At 41.0% G+C, this 22,627-nt stretch overlaps 1 protein-coding gene across 1 annotated transcript in view; it reads right to left on the bottom strand.

Annotated features, from left to right (window-relative positions):
* Positions 1–22,627, bottom strand: part of TIAM1 (T cell lymphoma invasion and metastasis 1) — a 229,510-nt gene that overhangs the window by 60,048 nt on the left and 146,835 nt on the right. The window contains exons 13-17 of the mRNA XM_025201339.1: positions 20,011–20,157; positions 18,082–18,156; positions 16,720–16,890; positions 5,612–5,716; positions 290–371 (exon numbers count right to left, since the gene is read on the bottom strand). Of these exons, the coding sequence (XP_025057124.1) occupies positions 290–371; positions 5,612–5,716; positions 16,720–16,890; positions 18,082–18,156; positions 20,011–20,157 (580 nt within the window). The remainder of the gene's footprint in view (positions 1–289; positions 372–5,611; positions 5,717–16,719; positions 16,891–18,081; positions 18,157–20,010; positions 20,158–22,627) is intronic.

Raw genomic sequence — 22,627 nt, 5'->3', positions numbered from 1 at the left:
AGAAAAATTGGCCTTTTCTAGAACTGCAACATCAACAATAGGTCCCACATGCCATAGTTTAAACACCAGAAAGGATTTTGCCTTTTGTTCAATACAAATAAAACCCATGCGATCTTCAGTAAGGGCAAGATAGCTTCTTGTGGCTTCTCTTGCTTTAGGTTATATGGGACTTGACTGTGCTTCATTTTACTTAACAAACTGGGCCCTTAAGGTAGTTTCATGAATTGTGAATATGAGCCAGAATTGATTAGATTAGGAAAAATAAAACCAAAGCAAAAAGAAAACTTACCATAAATATCAGAGGAAGTGTCAGACTTCTCAATCTGAACATGCTGCGTAATTTTTTGACAGATTTCAATTTCTTTGTACAGCTGAATAGACAAAATATATATAAAAAAGTCCATTACTATCAGGGGACGTGTGGATTGTCACAACTTTGAACAGATATTTCTTTTTACTGAAAGGGCAGGTGAGTTTCCACATCATCATTATTTATTTACTGCAATTTTCCCTGCACTGGTGAAGTGTGCTGTAAGGACCACTATCCACTATGTTTTTTATTGTCAGAAGCACTAGCTTGCAATTAAAGAGAGGTGAAGGGATATTTCTAGTACTGCCAATATTGCCTGTGGTCCAATGTCATTCTCTCTCCATCAGAAAAGTCTTGAGAGCTCAAGGAAGTCAGCACTGGGCAAGACATATTCAGTAGTTTGGGAGATTTCCAGGAAGGTTACTATTCATGATAAAAATAGATTCGAAGCATTTTTTTTTAATCAAATCAGGTTTTTAAAATTCACACATTTTATATTCTTTACTTTCTTCCTATGTTGTAGTAATAAACTGCTGATTGCAATTTTTCTTGTTTCTTTAATTTCCTAAGTGTTCAAAGTAGGGTTTTCCTACCAAGAAATTTCACACTTAAAATGATCATTTATGTTGACAAGAAAGCAAAAAAAAAGTCTGGGACATCCTTATTAACATCCTTTTTGTGGCAACTGCACAAATACACATACATGTGCGCGCACATGATATGTAAACCAACAACCTGTAGTATATCTGCAATTTTCTGGTATGCTGCATTTCCACAAGTCATAACACTTTGATGAGGCTATCCTCTGCCACAAAATTTTAAAGCCTGAAATTGATAGGACTTATTTTAAAATCATGTACATACTTTTCTCTCAATTTTAAATTGCTTACATGCTCTCCCTTACTGTCCTTAAAACCCACACAGATTTCATTATTATGTATTCCAATGCCCCTGTTAAGTTAAAGTGCTATTGCATAAAGGTATTTAAATGCCTAACTCCCAATGAGCAATTACAGTATTTAAATCATTTACATTATTTAAAATAATTCCATCTACCCCAGAAACAAATGGCCAAGATTATTACAGGTCCCTTAATTGGGGTATTTTTGTAACAAGAAGTGTTTCTACTGCTTTTCTTTCACAGGAAGAGCACCATCAAAGTAAAAAAGGCAGAGTACAGGATCTGAAACAAGTAGGATGGGTGTGACTGTGTGGGGACAAGGAGGCTGCAGAAAAGTCACTTGCACAGGCTGCTGATATAGCTAGTGGCTCTGTATGCTCCCCAGATTATGAAGGAGGATTTCTCCTCTAAGCCCCTGCATGATATGTTCCCCTGCACAAAGCTGGTCCTGGCTGGTAAGGATTTTCTTCAAAAGGACTAAGCAGCCAGGAGTTGTTGTTCTTTGGCAGATGAACACAAGCAGGACAGGTTTTTAAAACACAGATTTAAGAACTGAATTTTTACACTGCAGACAGGGCAGGGGCAGCTCACTGGAGTTGTTGCACACTTGTCTGCTAACGTTGGGAATAGCAGAAAATGGAATTTGTTTATTATCTTGCAAACTGCATCTCTACCCCTAGGTGGCAGTGTTGCCTCTGTATTCCTTTCAGATTTCTGCTCACTCAGTGTTTCTTAAAGACGGTGTTCTCATCTCCTGTGCCAGGTATCCAGGTTGCACCCGTATTGGTCTAGAAGCAAAAGGAATCAGAACTCGTGGCAGAGGTGATCTCTTTTATTAGACCACCGAGACTAACTACTAATAATTATAATTAATACTAATAAACTAGTTGGTCTAATAAAAGATGGATCTTATGAGGAAACAGCTTGGGAGGCTGGACATCCACAAAATCAGCTTGCCCGGATGGAACACACCCATGAGTGCTAAAAGAGTTGCTGACAGCATAGCACGACCAACGGCAAGGATATTTGAGAACTTGTGGCACGCAACAGATGTGCCTGAAAATTGAAAGAGGGCCAATGTGGTACCTATCTTCAAGGAAGGAAGGAAGGAAGTTCCAAGGAACTACAGGACACTCAGTTTGACATCAATCCCTGGAAAAATCTTGGGAAAAAATCATCAAAGAAACCATCAACAACAGGCTAACAGAAGGCAACATTTTGAGAGAGAGCCAACATGACTTCATTGCAGGTAGGTCTTGCCTGACTAACCTCATTTCCTTCTATAACCAAGTGATGTATCACCTGGACAAGGAGAAGAGGTTGATGTCATATTTAGATTTCAAAAAAAGCCTTTGACTTGGTCTCCCACGATGTCCTCACGGTAAAATTGGGGAACTGCAGCCTTGACAACCTTATAGTCCAATGCCTGGGGAACTGGCTCCGTGGTCAGATCCAGAGAGTGATAGTCAATAGAACTGAGTCAACATAGCACATGGTTACCAATGGCATCCCTGAGGGCTCGGTACTCTTTAATATATTCATTGATTATCTGGCTTCAGGTGTCAGAAGCGGATTGACTAAGTTCACTGATGACACCAAATTATGGGGAAGTGCGGTCATGCTAGAGGATAGACTGGCAATTCAGGCCAACCTGGACAGGCTCGCAAGGTAAGCGGATCAAAACCTGATGACATTCAACATGGAGAAATGCAAGGTGCTCCATCTCAGGAGAAAGGACCCATGTCGTACTTATAGGCTTAGAAGTGCTACACTCACTAGCACCACAACCAAGAGAGACTTGGGGGTCATGATTGACCACAAGATGAACATGAGCCACCAATGCAATGTCGCAGCTGACAAAGCAAATAAAACTCTGGCTTGCATCTACCGATTCACCTCAGGCAAGACCCAAGAAGCCATCCTCCCACTTTACTTGGCCTTGGCAAGACCGCAGCTGGAGTACTGCATCCAATTCTGGGCTTCACAATTCAGAAAGGATCTGGAGAAGCTTGAGAGAGTCCAGAGGAGAGCCACTTGCATGATTAGAGGTCAAGAGAACAGGCCTTATTAGGAGAGCCTGAGAGGCATGGGACTCTTCAGCCTGGAGAAGCAAAGGCTCAGGGGCGACTTGGTGGCAGCCTATAAGTATATAAGGGGTGTGCATCAGGAACTGGGAGAATGTCTATTCACCAGGGAACCCCCCTACATGGGAAGACAAGGTCTAATAGGCACAAACTGCTGAAAGACCGTTTCAGACTGGACATAAGGAAAAACTTCTTTACCGTCTGAGTCTCCAGAATCTGGAATAGACTTCCCCCAAAAGTGGTGCAAGCACCTACTCTGTATACCTAAGAAACACTTGTATGCTTATCTTGCTGGGGTGATCTTACCCCAGCTGACTTCCTGCCCCTTGTGCAGGGGAACATACCCAATGATCTTGCGAGGTCCCTTCCAGCCCTAACTTCTATGAAATCTATTAAATCACCTCTGCCATGACTTCCAATTCCTCATCTACTGTAGCTTTTCTGACTTTTCTCCAGCCTTTCCCGTCCTTGACTTCCCCATTTCCTATAAGTCCTGATGGCCTCTCCTCAGGCCTTCATCAAAGCCTTTACTATGCCCAATTTAAGCAATGCATTACTTGACAGAATAGTAGGACTTAAAATCAGATGGAGATGAAAGTAACCTAACCTGTCAAGGTTCAGACAAAGCACTCCACGATTTGTTTTACTCCTCTAAAAGGCACTTCAAAATGCAACTGTCCTGAAGACTACCTAATGTTAAAAATGTTCACAGAGATACATGTAATGGATAGAGTCTCTGCCAGCTTTTGAAATGCATTGTACAATACTTTGCACATTTTTTTCCCCTTCCTTTCTTTGGAAATTGAGAGTTCTAATCTCTAATTCTGCCTAAGGCAGAGACCTGTGCGAGTGATATCTTTTATTGGACCAATTGTATAGCTGGGAGAAATACAAGATAAGTTTTTGGGAGGGTTATAGACAAGCTTTTAGTGTCAAGTACCCTTCCTTAGTTGTCTAAGAAATGCTATTAAACCTTTCCTAAGAAAGGTTTATACTTCAAAAATTGGTTGATTAGAAATAAAGTAATTAGCCAGGTGGTATTATTGCAAGCTACTCAGGAAACTACAAAGATGAAGACATGACTCAGTTTTGTAAGTTAACTCCAAAAGAATCTCTTCAACAAAATTAAAAAATCACAACGCTTTCCTATGAAACAAACACCATACCACTAATCTACTGACCTTGTGCTATTAGGTTAGGCCTGACCCAGCCAACACTTATACAGGTTATTAACTTTAAGCATGAAAACAGTCCCACTCGTTTCAATAGAAGACTTTAACGTTAAGCAAACGGGTAAACACTGTAGAATAGATACTATTTATTTTAAAAGCGTCACATGGCTACAGCAACCCTGGGCCACACCTACCCTAGCAAAATGCTCCCGTGGGTTAAGCCAGTCTTTTAGATAGTGAGGGGCAAAATCTGACACCTGACTAAAGTGCTTCACTTGTCAGTTCTAGTACTCCATTAATGTTATTTGTCTCTTTAATTCCTTTACTTTTCAAAGTAAGCAAGTAGGATTAATCCCAGAAAAGCTAAACTGAGCGACCACTGAGCACAGCATACTTAACTGGTAATGTTTTGAGTAAATTGGCCATACTCCAAATCTGTCCGTCTGTCTATAGATATAATATATGAGAAGACTAGAGATGCTTCCTGCATTTGTATGAACTTGGTGAGTTTAACATATACAACATTACATCTGTTTGGTCTCATTTTTTAAAATGTCTCATTTTATAATTTTCTTGAAGCCTCAAATTTTATACTTCAGCTGTGTAAATTCAAAAATTCCAGTTGAAACAGATGGTGCTATTTTATCCTACTTCCAGAACTCCAGAGACTTTTTACCTAAAACTCCAACCCCATCATTTTAAACCATCTATGCGCTGAACCCGACATGGAATAGTTTGGCCCTAAAGAGATTTCTTTAAAGAAAAAACTGAAAATTATGAGCAACAGGAAAAGGGTGGGAGGAGTGGGATTAGAATTTAACCTTCTATGTAAAGATCGCTATTAGCAAGCACTTCTCTCCCTAATGTACAACAGTGAGCATAGAGCCTCTCTCCTTTCAGGAACAGAGTGAGATTTTATAGGATGTAAATAATGTAGCTTATAATAACATGGCTGTTTGCCATGGACAGCAAGGCACTGTAACTGAAAGATGACTTGTGACCCATAAATTTAAAAACCTTAACTCTATGCACTACAAATATTCACTAATTGCACCTGAAATTAAAACTGCACAGCTATGGAAAATCATAATTAATAGTGCCCTATAAAATAACATGTCATTTAATGTTCAGCAGTTAGCATTACCAGCTCATATATTTCCTCTTCTGGCTTTGGTACATAAAATTGAATCTGGTTCTCTATCAGGAACTTCAGACGCAGATAGTGATCTGGAAGGTCCAGCTGATGTGTCTGCAACAAAAATAGAAGAGATTTTAAAGAGAGAAAAGCAATGGCTGTTGTTACATATAAAACATAATCCCATATTTTAAAGGAGAAATAGGTAATGAGTGACACTGAGGAGAATGAAGGTCTCTATTTTTCATGAGAAATCTGTCAAATTCCTAACCTGTCAGAGCACCTGAAACAACCTCCCTTCTCTCTGTACTCCCTCCTCTTGGCTGTAAAATACGAAGTTCTCACCTAACTGCTTGTCAGTATTTCATGGGTAATGCTATTACTCTAAGCAAACACCTTCGATTATATTTTTGCTTACAAGGCAATTCCACCCCCACCCATTCCCATAGCACTGCAGAGAAAATGAGCAAAACATTCTTAAAGCAAAGGAATTAGGACCTCTTCCATACAAACACCTTTAGAAGGACAAGGAAGAAAATGTTTTGGATGGCAACAATAAAAACATCCTATGAAAGTCCTTTTGAACTTTTTCTTACCACAGCATTTTTGTAAATGTCAAGCAAGGTTATATACAAAGTATCCAAATCAGTCCCTTAATTCTAAACAGTAGATAGTATGCTGGCATCAAAGGCACCCTAAGCTTCCCAAAGGAAACAGGCCATATAGTTTCATAGTTGGTAGGGCTGGAAGAGACCTGAGCAGATCATCAAGTCCGACCCCCTGCCATGGGCAGGAAAGGATGCTGGGGTCAAATGACCCCGGCTAGGTGATTATCTAGCCTCCTTTTGAAGACCCCCAGGGTAGGAGCCAGCACCACTTCCTTTGGAAGTTGGTTGCAGATCCTAGCTGTCCTGACTATGAAGTAGTGCCTCCTGATGTCTAGCCTGAATCTACTCTCAGTCAACTTATGGCCATTATTCCTAGGAACTCCTGATTGTGCTCGGGGGGAACAGGGACTCTCCCATTCCCCACTGCTCCCCCCTGGTGAGTTTATAGACAGCCACCAGATCCCCTCTCAGCCTTCTCTTATGGAGGCTGAACAGGTTCAGATCTCGTAGCCTCTCCTTGTAGGGCCTGCCCTGCTGCCCCCTGATCATGCGAGTGGCCCTCCTTTGGACCCTCTCGATGCTGTCCATATCCCTCCTGAAGTGCGGTGCCCAGAACTGGATGCAGTACTCCAACTGTGGCCTGACCAATGTCACATAGAGGGGGAGGATCACCTCCTTGGACCTGCTCATGATGCATTTGACCCTACTGACCATGTTCTCGCATTGGCGGCCCATGTTTATCTTGGAATCAATAATGACTCCAAGATCCTTTTCTGCCTCTGCACTGACAAGAAGGGAGTTCCCCAGCTTATAGGTATGCTGCTGGTTCTTTCTCCCTAGGTGCAGTACCCTGCACTTGTCAGTATTGAATCCCATCGTGTTCTCATCCGCCCACCCCTGTAACCTGTCCAGATCCTATTGCAGCTTGTCCCTCCCTTCTAATGTGCCCACCTCTCCCCACATCTTACTGTCATCTGTGAATTTGAATAAGGTGCTTTTCACCCCCTCATCCAAGTCACTGATGAAGATGTTGAACAGTGCAGGCCCAAGGACCGAGCCCTGCGGGACCCCACTACCCACATCCCTCCAGGCTGAAAAACGACCCGTCCACCACCACTCTCTGGGTGCAGCCCTCCAGCCAATTTGCGACCCATCTGACTTTGTAGGCATCGACGCCACAGTTGCCTAATTTTTTTTTAATGAGAATGGGGTGAGAGACAGTGTCGAAGGCCTTCCTAAAGTCCAGAAAATGACTATGTCCACCGCAACACCTGCATCCAAGGATTTTGTGACCTGGTCGTAGAAGGCAACCAGGTTGGTCTGACAGGACCTGCCCCTAATGAACCCATGTTGGTTGCCCCTAAGTATAATCTCCCCTGATGGTCCCTCGCAGATGTGCTCCTGGATAATTTCATGTAAAAGAATTAGTTTTAATTAGCTGAGGATATGGTACTTGGTGGGGGGAGATGTTAATGACCTTTCCTCTTATATAGTTAATGTTCTTGAATTAAGCAATGGTTAATTCAATGAGTAATCAAAATGCACTGAAGTGATGATAAACACAAAGGATGTCATTCAAAAGTTACTTCAAAGTTAACTCACTGCAAAAGAGCAAGTCAAGGAAATTCAAAAGTGATTCACAAATATGGGCAACAAATTCATATACGGCTTTTTAAGAGTCCTGTTATTAACCATCTGCATTTAAAAACATATTGACAACTCCCCCAAAATTTTAGTAAAAATAACAATTCATTTGAAGTCACATGGGAAATCTATTTTTGCTATTTATTGTTCATTATTCTATTGTTTAAAAGTGTTATCTACTCAATCCAAGCAAAAGAAAAAAGGCTAGAACTTTCATGACCAACTGCATACCACAAATGATGAACAATATATAGTGAGTAGCCAGTGCAAACAGCCTCAAAAATCCAGTATTCTGGCTGATATATAATTATAACTCTTAACTGAATACTTAAAAAAAAAAAAAAAAAAAAAAGTCATAGATTTTTTTATAAATCTGCATTCATTTGGGAAAGATTCACAAACTGAAAGGGGACTATAATTGCAACAAATATTTCATGACTAATTCAGTCAGATTGATGGGCAACTCTTGCATCTAAATCTGTCTAATTTAAATAGACAAAGTTATCACTATACAAAATCAATACCAAAGGAGAGTGTTAATTGTGCATAATAATATACTAGTCTTACATTAGTTTCTTGTCACATTAGTCTCCTAGCAGCAGAAATCACAAGAAATAATAGTACAAAATCCACCAAAATAAACATGGTTCTAACTAAACTTTGAATCCAATAAAAATATATTTAGGCACGGACTTGTGTTCTGAGAGCAGATTTAAACATTTAGGTTGAATATCTGCAGGGTGGGGAGGATATGGGAGTACAATTCTGTGATAAAATTCACTGTGATGATAATATGAAAATATCAGCAACTCCTTTCCTTAAGATATTTAAAACAAACAGTAAAGCTGTAACCTCTACCATGGTATGAGAGACCTCATATATGTTCTGCATGTCATTCAACATTAGCTCTGTCCAAATGACTTATTGAGTGAATGATATGCCAGCAAGACTAACCTGACACATTAAATGGAATCTAATAAAGTCTGGGATGCAGGGAAGGCATACAAAGAATGTTTGCATGCGTGTGCAACTTCCAAACAGCAATTTTGAATTATAGTGAATGTCCTCAAATTCATGCTTCAGTGTGCCAATGGGCTATTCAGAAAGCCTAAAGAAATCACTAAGACTAAGCAGTTAATCCTAAATCCAATATAATCGTAAAACTGCAACAGGTCCCAGAGATTGCCTGATTCGGAACTAACAGGAGTCAACAAGCGCCCATCCACATCCTTCAATGAGCTTGAAATATCAGAACCACAGAAAACTGCAAGGGTTTCTATCTTCACACAGGTCATTTTGGAGATGTTTGATTGAAGCCGACATTCTCACCTTTTCAGAAATCAGGTGTGAGCCAAAGACTGCGATTTTAAATACCGTACTGGAATTGAATAATCCCATAGCAGAACTCAGTTGTCAAATGATTAGAAATTCTCTTCCTGAGTTTGAAATCAAAAGACAACCACTGATGACAAATTTTTGTGTGCATTTAATGGAGCCCAATAAACTCACAAGGCCTGGGGCAGAAGTTACACATAAACTGGTTTAAGTGATCAGAAGCTGCTTTAAACCTGTAACAGAACATAAATCCAGTGCACATAAACCAGTTTCAAAATGGCCAAAACTGGTTTAAGATAAACCTGACTGAATGTAGTATCAGACTTAACTGACTTGGGTCAAACCAGTTTATGGAACTTGTGTCCCAGACCCCTTCCTGGTTTAAGTTAAATAAGAGTCCTCCAGCATCCCAGCATGCTTGCCAGCCCTGGGCAGGGCCGGGCTGGGCTGTCTGCTCCAGAGAGAAGGGCTTGCCCCACCCCTCTCCTCCCTAGCCAGAGCTCTGGCTGGCTGAGAAGGAGGTGGAAACTGCAGGCACAGAAGCATCTGCCTGGATTCCCCCTGCCCCACTCCCCTCGCTGCTCACTGCTCAAGAAGGGATTCCATCCCTCCCTCCCTTCTCCCACAGCATGAACCCCAGTGCCATGGTCCCCAGCCAGCATCTAGTCATGATCATACCAACTCCGTGATAACTAATGCTGAAAAATAACTGTACGTGCGTGTGTGTGTGCATCTAATATCACTGGAACAAAGGCAAACAGAACGTTGCCTGCTTACGGCTTTTTGGAATTAAATCATCAGGTCTGCCAATAATCTCCCTCCGTTCTTCCTTACAAGTGCCTTGGAAAAAGCTGGGTTTTGTTTTCTTGATGGGCTGATAAGCTTTGTGTTCTGATAAGCTCCCTGCTGGCTTGCTTCAAAGGCTGCAATATGACAGTGTTCAAGCGGGGACAGAGAGAGGTGTGAGAAATGACATAGTCTGCAATGCATGGGACCTGAGTGCTGTCACTTTGCTGCAGACAGTATGAAAAAGCAGGGAGAGGGAGATTGAAAAGCTCAGTATCATCAACAGATGCATGCACTCGACACAAGTAGCCCTCCCTCCCCGAACCCTTTGCCTCAGAGTGCTAGCCAGGGACCATGGTCTGGCAACACTCCCACACCTGGAACAGCAAGCGAAGAAGAGGAAAGCCTAGAGAGGGCTGGTTCCTCCTCCCCCTCCAGGTACACCCAAGCTGGGAACTGTGCAGGTCAGGATGGGAGTTTAAACCCCTCCCTAATCACAGCATCCTGCTAGGGCCTGTCTACACTTCCCCCCCCCCCTTCCACAGTGCTCAGCTAGGGAGGTAGGGCTAACTCTAGTGCTCCCTAGCTTCTAGCCTGAGCCACTGCAGGCATGTGCCTGCATTTCCTGAATCACAAGTTAATGTCTATCCACTTGCAAATCAGCTCAATCTCTGCAGGTCAGACTAACCTGCAAAGATTGAATCAATTCAGGCTTGGGCTTTTTGAATGTCTGTCCCTAGCCTAAGTGAACCTAAACTCTAAGTGATCCCCAATTTTGAGAGTTTGCAGAAGAACTAGAGGGGTCAGCAGATAACTTGGATGTGCATTTTCAGCCATATAATTTCCCTGAGATCTCATTATCCATGGTAGATGCCTTTGGTCCAATACAACAAAGCATCAAAGCTAGGAAATACAAGTAACCGTCATGAACATTTCCATGATAGAGTATGTATCTGACCAAAATCTACACAAAGCTTTTGGTAATGAAGTCATGAAACAAGTTACAATTGTGACTGTTCCCCTGAAACAGTTAAACTGGTAGAATCCTAATGACTGACAGAGTCGTATCAGAATAAAGGTGCCTTCTACTTTTCCACTTCCTTTACAAGGATAAGGCACACCAATATTAGATGTCATACTACTACACCCTGCCTCCATATTGTGTGTAAGGGGTACTGCTTTAAATTATACTGAAAGCATTAAAGCTGGCAGATATCTAAAACACCTCTGAGCATCCAAATATTTTATTTTTAAATAAACTTTGTCCATCTCTGGACTGAAAGAAATAGCTGACATTAACAACTAATACTCAGCTAACTTGATTTTAAATAAGAACTTGCACCTAGTGTGGACAAAATAGAAAGCTAGTTGTTTCAAAATATACCATATTTACTCAAACTCAAGGCTTTTTCCTCAATCAGCATGGGGAGAAACACTTTGTCTTACATTTGCATAGGAAACCTCATTAAATACACCATCTATCATTATACTGCTGCCAATAGGAGCATGTGCTCAGCAACGGAAACCAACTACAAAGTTGATTATATGCAACCAACACTAAGCATGACTGTAAAACACAGGGTTCAAATTGGGCAAACACACCAATGAAAACCTTTTATTTATTTATTTATTTATTTATTTACTGTCCCTTAAAAAAATGGGTGGATGTTCACAGGGAACTAGCACAGGGCCTGGAGGCACTGCAATACCAGGCTGGCACCAGGAGGGCCAGAGCCAGCCCTGACACCCTTGCTTTGGTGCCAAAAATGCTTCATTTGATCTTAGCCAAAAAGGCCAAGATACTGATAGGAACCTTTTTTTTTTTTTTTTTTAATGCGATCCTTAGAGAAGTAAGCTGGTGTTTCTTCCACAGTGAACTGGCACCAGGCCTGGAAGTACTGTAATGCCAGGCCAGCACCAGGAGGGTCATAGCCAACCCTGACACCTTTCCCTCGCTACCAAAAATGGTGAAGTCCAAGATGACAGAGTTTGAGGCACAAGGAAATATGGGGGACCTAAGTGAGGGGCTAACATCACCAAACGGAGCCCCAAACAGTTTGCCTAGAATCCCTTTGTCACTCTCTTCTCAGCCTGGCACACATGATTACTGTGGCCTCAGCCTCCATTAGGTGGAGCCAGACCAGGTTGCTCTGCAATTCATCTAGAGTACACACATATATTAAGCAGTGCTGAGCTGTGGGGTCACCATGGCTTGAAATGCTGTTGACTCTGCTGGGGCCCAGTCCAATTAACTATATAGTAAATCCCTTTTTGCTTTGGACTGATATCATGCATAATTTGTACGACATGTAAGTAGATATAAAAGTGATCCTTAAAAGTGTGTTTACAGAGTAGTTGTTTTAGAACTTGCAGCAGTTTCAAAAAAGGTAAAATGCATTAATTCTGGATGAACTAAGTCTATGGGTACTATATGCAAATTACTATAGGAATGTTTATTTCAAGGTCGGTGTTTTCAAATTTGTTCCTCACTCCTATGTGCTCAGGGAGAGCAGGGTCTGACAGTAAGGAGGGGGGAAAGGGCTGCAGGGGGAAAAAGAGGGATACAGAGCTACCAACCCCCACCCCCCAACTTATCTTCTCTGCTATAGCACTGGGAGGGGAACAAAATCAAGGCAAACCTCCAAGAATTAGATTCTATAATCTGAAAAATTATAACAAAATTTATAAATTTTCCATATATAGCATCTAATTATTGGGGGGCCCATCTTACATTCAAGGTCATCTTATATTCAAGTAAATATGGTACTAGTTAGTGGTATTTTCTTGGAAGATGAGATGACAAACACAAGCTCACATCTCTCACCAAGAATACAAATAGTAGAGACTAACTAACACAAAAATAAAAATAGTTCAAAATAATGTGTTATTACTCTGGGATTCCTTTCCCCAACATTAGGTTTTGGACAGCCTCTACTCCTCCATACTCTTGCCTAGGCATACATGTTGAAGGTGTTGGTGTGATGGTCACAGAACTCTGTACAAGTATATTTATCAGGCACCTGACTAGACCTCTTATAAGTACACCATGATCCACAGGATCGACATTTGCCTACTTCTATTACACTAAAATAAAATTATGACCCCATTGCAGTACTTCTCATTTCAGCTACACCAACATAAAAAGAAGCGATTCAAGTGTTACTCTTCACGCTAGAGGCGTGATCTCAAGGCCGACTCCGGACTTGGGTACCTTGTCATTCAAGCTGAGGAGTGTGACCTTGGGACACAATACTAGCTATGGCACTCCTTTCTGTGCTGCTGAGAATAGAAAACTGCTAAGCCGTAAACCCAAGAAGCCATTTGGCTCAAACAGACCTTGGACTCTGCATGTTTTTTTGGGTGGGGGTGTGGACACTGTCAAAAACTTTAGGGAATCCAGCCTTGGGCGCAGCTCATCATAACCAACACTGGGTACAGACCTACAGATGTGTGGAAAATCTTCTGCCCACCTGCTCACAAAGCACCTACTTCCATTGAGGAAGTACCAGGAAACAAAGTTTGTTGTACTGTCTCTCAATTTTGTCTAATTAAATCATAAGATTACCTGAAACAGAGTTTCTTATGAAGGACTGCCAGGATTACAGGTTTTATTTATCTATACTTCCTGATCCCGCCTGTAAACTCATGCAGAGCATGCATGTGCTACTTGCATATATTTTGGAAACACACAGTCAGTACATAAATATCTATATGTACATGTTCATACATGGATATTATTAGTACAAAATAAATACACATGGACAAATTGATTTTTCTTGCCTTAAAATCATATTGGTAGTTATACCTTAGAGAAAATCTTCTACAAACTAAAGAGCCTTATAAATTCTTAGAATCAAATAAAACATCCCCTCCTTACCCCCCACCAAATACTGAAGTGGCACAAAGATCTTTGTTAACATATATAGTACATTCTCTACAGTTACTCAATTGGACTTAGGACACAATAGTCAAGGCCAATTTAATACCATGGAGAACTTTAACCAAATCTACAACATGAAGAGGTTTACATGAAATGTAGATCTTGAAATGTTTACTGTACCAGAACTTGACTGGTTCTCAGATGGCAGATGTGAAATGATGTAGATCAGAGAGTAAAAGGATAAAGAATGAGCTGAATGCAAGAGACAGAAGAAAGAGATTGATTATTAAATGTTGTAGAAAAGAATGCACCCATCAGCATTTTTCAGACTGACAACCATTGTGGAAAGGAAGGAAACAGAGATTTAACTCTAAAAACAAAACAAAACAAAACAGAAACAGAACTGCCCCTGTACATGAAAAAGTATAAACTAGAATCCATAAATCTACACCAATTTACACCACTTAAGGATCTCACCCACTGGGCTAATCACTCTTAGCCAAAAGGAAAATAAAGGTCCTAAAAATAAATCATTAGTAATGTATCATCCAACTTCCCTATTATGTCTCTCTCCAAAAATGTCATCTCTCCCAGATTACAATAAAGAGCTTTCACAGGCTGCTGCAGTCTTTAGAAGTGCACCTGGCAGCAAGCTGAGCATACTGTATAATTACACCAAACAAATGCCTTTCTTCACACCTTCCAGCTCTTCAGGAGCATATGCAACATGTCCTTAAAATTCCCCAAAGTTAAGTTCTTAATAGCTCTTGATAATTCTAAGCACAAAGGAGGTCTTGTTTCTCAGAACAGTATGTAACATTTCTGGGAATCAGTTTTAGTTATTCAGTTAGGTTGTTAGTGGAACACATATGTTACATTGGAGTACATACATTATCTGGATAATGACACTTACAGCCTGTGTTAAATTCACCACCGCTATAAATTTCATTTCATTTCAAAGCTTCCCCAAGATTGTATCTTGTTTATTTTTCAAGTTAAATGTGTTTTTCCAATATAAAAAATATAGCTCTCTGCTCCTCCTTCCCCCTTGCCCCATGAGATAATTCTGACTCTTCAATACAGACATCACAGGCAACTTACTTTCTTCCTTCAATGACATTTTCTTTTTGAAGAACTTGCTTGAGTTCTTAGGATGCTATCTGCAAGCTGTGTGAGACCTGCACGTAGGGAGGATTTGGTAACTGGAAAGTGGGTGATATCTCGCACTACTTTTGTGGGGGCAAACAAGTCCTGCAAGAGGATATCTATGGGAAGGTTGGTCAATGGCAAAAGAGAAGGCTGCTGTTTTATATTGTGGTGGCTATCCACTGCAGGAAACTGGGCCTGGGTGGCTTGTTACAGAAAAAGGGTTGGAACATTTGTTGTTTGCTTTGGATACAACTTTGCCTCCTCAGAAACAGCTGTAGAGAGCTTGAGAAGCATGCAAGAGGTGTGTAGAGCAGTTGAGGTGAGGATGATAGGTGAAGGCAGTTTACAGAATCACAAGAAATGGTCTATTAGAATGATCTTTTGCTATTTCCCATGAAAAGGCCAGGAATAAAGTGGGCTACATTAAAAGAAATGTCACTCAGAAATCAAGTGAAGTGATTCTTCCATTCTGTTCAGCACCTGTGAGGCCTCACCTGGAGTATGCATCAGTTGTGGGGCCCACACTTGAAGAGAAATGATTAGAGATGGAGAAACATGACTAATGAGGACAGGCTGAAAGAACTAGGATTATTTAGTCTGGAGAAGAGAAGCCTGAGGGGGCATTTGATTACAGTCTTCAAATACTTAAAGGGAAATTATAAAGGACTGACAGACTAGGGATGCTCAACCCTCCGTCCACAGGCCAGATCCAGCCTGCAGAGCCATGTTATCTGGCCTGCAGGGCTCCCAACAGGTCCAAAAATTTGGGGGTGGGGAAGGGGGAGCTGTGACAGCAATTGCTGCTCCCCTGATGCCAAATTACGGGACCCATGGGGAGTCTCGTGAGTCAGATAATGTAGCCCTATATACTATATCAAGTGCACAGGGCCTGATGGAGGTAGTGCAGGGCCCAATCCCAGTGCTCTGGCCCAGGCAGAGGCAGCAGGCAGTGAATAGGGGCTCGATCCAGGAGCATCAGGGGAGAGGTGATCTGGGCCCAATCCTGGCATCTAGGGCTTGATCCTACCTTGCCCCATGCCATTAATCTGGCCTGCAGGGCCAAAAGGTAGAACACCACTGAAATATACTTTTCTCTCTAGCTACAGGGGATAGATAGGTCTGGGAGCAGTGGTCTCAAATTGCAGCTGGGGACAATCTGGGCTGAATATTAGGAAAAAACTTTTTACTATGAGTATGGTTAAACACTGGGACTGACTGCCCACAGAGGCTGTGGAATCTCCATCCTTGGAAGTTTTTAATAGCAGGAGAAACAGAGACTTGATTGAGAAGGGTGAGTCAGCTATGACCCTGCCTTGAGTAAGGGGCTGGAGCAGACGACCTCCAGAGATCCCTTCCAACCCTACTATTCTGTGAAAGTCTCTCTCTCTCTCCCCCCATCCCCTCCCCCTTCTTCTTCCTCTCTCTCTCTCTCTCCTTCTCCCCACTTCAGGCTTTTGAAAAAAGCTAAGCATTAAATGTAAGTATTTTTTTCTTACGCAACGCTGCTTCATTTTGCTAAATGACTCATTATTATTCTGAGCTTATTTCTAATGAACAACTGGTCTATTACATTCAGTACAGCAGGGGAATATCTGAAATACCTAAAACATAGGAATTTGAACCCCCTCCCCCATACACATTCATTAAAATAGTCACTCCAAAAGGGCATGCAAATCTCTGCAAGCCTTTCCCCATAAAAAGCTCATAATTTTTACCTTACAAATCATTTCTAAAATGTCTCTTGCAGTGTCCCCTGGACGCACTACTGTCAACGCAGACTGGTTATTTGGCAGACTGAACCAAGATGGTGTAAAGTACTCATGAACCCAAATGTCACAGTCAGGATTATGTTGATGGACGCTAGTCAATGCCACTTCCTTTTCGCGCTGAATAGAAAACGCCACTGTTAGACTATTACAACAACACTTATAGTCTTATCTTTAATACCATGTGTAAAGAAGTCAGTATGCATATCAGCCATCATACCGTGTAACACTCTTTAGTGGGAAGGCACTTTAGTCATAAACCAAAAGCAGGGGCTAGTTTAGATTAGAAAGTTTTGCTGGTTAAACTACAATATAAAACACAGATCTTCAATCATTGTGGACACAGCTATACTGGTGTAAATGTGCTTAAATCAGGATTTCCTATGGGGAAATGGGAATATTAGAGACTTAACATAAAAAACCCTGAAGTTGAAAATTAAGACTCAAATATATTGCATCTCCCAGCTAGTCAAGTCAAATGTGCAATAAGGCTTCTAAGCCTAGGTACCATAGGACGGCACCTTTCAATTTATTTTGAATTTTTCTCTCTCTTGTAGGTTTAAGTTGACCTTGGGGTAAATATTCAGCAAGTAATAGAACTACATAATTCCTATTAGCAACAAATGGAGTCACATGACTAAATCCCTACTCACTACATTAAAAACATATCCTTTGGCATTGGCTTAACAGTATTTAACAGCTGACTTTCCTTTGGGAACTTGAAAGAACGGCTGGAATTGTAATTGGAAAGCAAAGAACCTCATGGAGTTGCAGAGAGTATTAAAGCTAATTGTAGAGTATACTGTCCTTTCCAAATTAGCAACAGGTTCACAAAATTCCAGTGTTAATTATAATCAATATGTTAAGACCTATTTCCTCTATGTTTGTAAGTCCTACACTCTCACCTCCATTTCCTGAAATAAAGACATTAGCATAAGGCAAAAAATGCCATTATTATGAACAACATGACTACAAACTATATTTCATTATCTGCTAGAATAGGTGTTATTGTATAAAGGGCACCTTAATGTGACTGAGGTAATGCAGCCCCCCTAGCTTCAGCCCTAGCTGCTCTTGTGCATCTGGTGGCTACAACCACCCCACGTCCTTCATGGAAAGCTGCTGGGACACCAAAAGGCAGAGGATGCACACCCCTTCCAGAGGCCCAGCATCCTGACCGCTTGCCTGACAAAGCCAGATTGGGTTGGCTGCAGGCAGCATTGCCTGTCATAGGACCTGTTCTCCTAGCAAGATTCCACTTCATCTGACCATTTTACTGTACTTTAACTTAAAAAGACTAGTGGTGCTTACCTTGCCATCTGGTGCTGCATCATCAAAGATTCCCTCTAAAGATTTTTTTACTGAATCAACACCTTCACCAAACACCTGTAGAGCAAAAAGTGCTATTTCAAAACCTAATGGGATGCTAATGTGAAGTACTTAAAGTCTGGAAGTACAGACCACCTAAAACAAAAGTACTGTATCTGTATATCTTGAAGTTTGGGGGGGCAGCCTGCCTGGCACCTGGTTTGTAAGTTAAAAATAAATATGAGAAAAATATCAGCTTCTTTAAACACAAAGGTAGCAGAGCAGCTTGGTTCCAAGCTTGGAGACTCAAGGTTTGGACTCTATTTCCAGTTTTATTGCTGCTTTACTCTATGAACCTGGACAATTTTTATCCCCTCTTTTTGTTTCCCTATATGTAAAATGGGGGCAAGAATGCATGTTCACTGTTGCTTTGGGCTTTGAGGCCTTCAGATGAAGACTGAAACGTAATTAGGTATTCTTGTTATGAATCAACGTTTTATGTATGTTGTGCACACTTATGAAAATACAATGGTCTGGTTTCTTGCTAGGAAAATAGCAGTTAGTGATCCAGGATGAGCTAAGGATACCAAAAACAATGGGACTCTGTGCCTGAATAAAGACATGTGGGAGCAAGTGTACAAAAGTTTGATTTGAAAAACTTTTTAAACATTCACATTTTCTATTCTAGCATAATCTTCTAAGAGAAAAGATAAACACCCACTGCTGCACCGGCAATGGGGGGGGAGGGGGCGGTCAGGAAAAAAAAAGCCACAGAGCCAAAACTAAAACAAATCTAGGTCATCCCTTGCCAAAAAAAGAGAAAGGAGAACAAAAAGGAGACAAATGCCTGTGACATTTGCCTTTACATGAGGTATAATGAATAACAAGTGAAAGCTATAATTAGGGATGTTTGGAGAGTACAACAGGAAGATATCTTCTTACTCTTTTAAAACACATTTTATCTGAGGAAGATCTGGGGGGTGACAGGATAGAAATATGAACCATTGTATGTTAGAACAGGGATGCCAAACTTGATTGTTGTCACCCTGGGCCAGATCCAAACTGTGGGACTTCTCAGGCAGACGACCTGGCAGTTGGGCAGCAGTTAATGCTTCCATTGATCCGTCTACCCCCAATTCCCAGCCCTCTGGGAACCCTGCAGACCAGGGGAAACAGCTCTGCAAGGCAAACCCGACCAGTAGGTGATACCTTTGGCAACCCTCCAAAACAGGTATTGTTCCTAACAAATCTACCAACCTCAGTAATCGGTTTCTCTCTAAGCTTAGGTGCAGCTACAATGATCTACAGCTTCTAGGGGTGCAGGATGTAGCCATATTGGTCTACAGGCAAAAGGAATCACAATTCTGGGTAGATTGTTGCAAATATCATCTAGTTGATCTAATAAAAGATATCACCTCTAGCCAGAGTTCTGATTCCTAACAAATTCTGAGCTTTCATTTAAAGAAAAAAATACATTTCTGTTTTATTCTCTATTAAAAAAAAAAATCATTCTCAGACAGATGTGATGCTCCTGCCTTCTTAATCAAGACTTGCAGAAAAACACTTTCAGGCAACAAGATCACAGCAGCAGCAACAGTTTGAAATACAACTTGTTTATAACAGAAAAGGTGTGAACTTTCAGCTTCAACTGGGACCATTTAAACACAAGCTGCTATATACTTATCAGTAATTACAGTAACTCATTTTGAAGAGGACACATAACGACTATACAACTACAAAAGATTAAAAAGAAGTGCTTAAGGTTTGGTGTGAAACACATTAAAAGTTCTCAGTATAAACAACTCCAGTTTTTCCTTTTTTTTTTTTTTTTTTTTTTGCCTGAGCTAAGAATATATGTTTTTCCAAACTATCTTCTGAAGGCCATAAAAAAAGCCTTGGAAAAAAGAATCCAGCTTAGTCCTTGCCGCCTACCTGATTAATGCTAGGTCTCCCCTGTTTTTTCTTTGAGGTAGTATCCAGCCCCCAAAGAGAAGAAAACCGGCTTCTCCGTTTGCTGGCAGATCTGGACATGGCCTGTGTCCTTCTTCTCACTCCGGACTCCCCAGTGCGAGCTGCCACCTGTCAGTGACATAAGGTTTTAAAACCAAAGGCTGCAGTATCCCAGGATATCCCCATTGCTTACCTGCTTTAACAACACAGGCTAATGGGAAAGAGGTAAGTACTGGAATAACAAATATATATTCCCAACAGGAACAACACTGATGGGGCCAGCCTCTTTTCTTCCTACTGTAACTCAATTCATTTCACCGGACATAAAACCCTCCTAAAATTAGCAGTGTCCAAAGTTCCAAACTGAAAATGTTTTAGAGGTCCAAGTCTCCAGGACTGAGCACTCAACCCTTTAAGTATCACCACTTCTTTTATGATGTTTCAATCTGAGCACTCAAGAACTGAGGCACCCCAAATGTGAGCCACCATCAAGAAGGGTGGTGTCTGTCTCCATTAATACTTGCAAAAGTGCGCTGTACATACCTGACCAGAATCTTAACTTTTAACAGGCCAACTAATGTGGCTGAAGACTTTTAAATGAAAAGATTTTCTTAACGGAGAACAGCGTATTTAAAAGCTAGTGAAGAAAAAACAAACTAAAGCAATATAGGTATTGTTTTGTCATGGCAAAAAACTCTCCCCCTATCCCTTCTCATTTCTGCCTTCCTGCTAGCACACCTTTTATTCACTGTAACGTTGCAGGATGCCTGCATTACTGTGAAATCACAATTCCCAGTAAAGCATGGTGTCCAACAGCAGGGTCAGAGGTATGGGGCCTACTTATTAACCTACCGCACAATTTTAAAGATTTTTTTTAAGAGCTTTGTTTTATAGATTTTTGTCAATTAAATATGAAAACTTAACGAAACCTAACTAAATAACCCTAACGCCCTCCCCCCCCACCCCGAATCAACCCCATATTCCATTGAGACTCAATTTTTTCTGTAATTATACAAAATGATGTGAACCGAGGTGCTTCAGCTGAGCTCAAGCCCCTCAGCACAACTGTGAGGAGCTGAGATGATATTTCCAGTTAGATAAGCTTCAACTGCTTGGGCATTTGAAAAAAAAATTATCCCCTTTAACTATCCATTTAGCTGAAAGATATTTTTCTTCACATGACAAAACAATTCAGTAAAGTTTCTCAAACTAGGGAATTCTTCATGAGAATAAAACAGAACGTCAGTCAGAAACAAAGCCTCCCATTCTCCTTGGGTGCTCCTTCCAACATTCAGGACAAAGGTTATGTCGAATTATCAGTGCTGAGTCAAGACAGCCAAGCTCCTCTTTGTAAGAGAGGGAGTGGTAAGAAGAATGGCAAGTCCAATTCGGGGGAAAAAGTGCAGCAGACACACCCGTCTTGCAGACCTGGAGGTGAATTTCCTGGAATATACTTTTAATAGATTCCCACACATGAAACTAATAAACAGTGACAGCATTTGGCATGCAATCATGCCTAGAACAAAGAAACCTGTGACAGGAGCTCTATGACCAGGGCTGAGAAACTAGTTGTTTTGGTATCTTAAGACTGAATTGAATACTGTATAAAGACTGGAATAAAGTACTGGGTTGGGTATCAGAGAACAGATGTACTAGGAGTAAGGGTGATTTCTCTCTAGAACACTAGGCAAAAAAGGGAAAAAGAGAAATTGAGATGTCATTGCAAATTTCTGGGCTTACATGCAAAACTCTTACTAAAATCTGATTCATTTATCTATCAGATTTGCCTTTGCTTTCAAAGATATGACAAGTCCTCTTTGTCGTAACATCACAAAAGAACAACCAATCTAACAATGGCACCTAAACGCCTCTGCTTAGACCATGTCTGCAAATGCAGTGTTGGACCTTTTATATGAAATTGTTCTCAAAGAAAGAAACCCACTTGATTAGCAAACAAAGCCAAGTCTTCAGCTTTTGAAATGTACAAAGCTATGGTGATTTACAACAGCTGAAGGTGCAGCCCCATGAGTAACCTAGAAGAGGTGGACTGTTCTCTCTCTGTGTTGCTAAACTGTGCTCATCACCACAGTACCTTAGGGCCTTCAGCAGAAGCAAAGGGTGCCTCAACTCAATATTTGGGGTTAGTTTTACCATCAGTGAATTTATTCAGGGAGAAAAAGGAGTAAGACAAAAGATTGCCAAATGACAGAAAACATTTTATTCCAAAGATAACATTCAAAACACACTCCACGCTTTTCATTTGGGGCCCCTAGAAAAAGTCACATGAAGAAGTAGATTTGTAGGTACATTCCCTACAATGCAGTGAAGTTTGGCACTTATTAGAAGTGGGAGCTAGAAAAATGAATGCAAATGTAAATGAAAAGCCACTTAAAAATATAAATTCACCAGTAATTATCAGGATGATGACGCTAATCTTTTTTATATAAAAGAACAAAAATGCCTTTGCCTGGATTACAGCTCTGTATTCAATTGAAGGGTACAGCTGACATCTACAAGACAACAGCACAGCTCAGCTATTTCTGTAGTGCTCCAGGAACTCAGGCCTAAACTACTGGCATGCTATTTAAATTCATAATTT

Source organism: Alligator sinensis, unplaced genomic scaffold (assembly GCF_000455745.1).
Source record: "Alligator sinensis unplaced genomic scaffold, ASM45574v1 scaffold373_1, whole genome shotgun sequence".
NCBI lineage: Eukaryota > Metazoa > Chordata > Crocodylia > Alligatoridae > Alligator > Alligator sinensis.
This window is presented reverse-complemented; position numbering and strand designations above follow the sequence as displayed.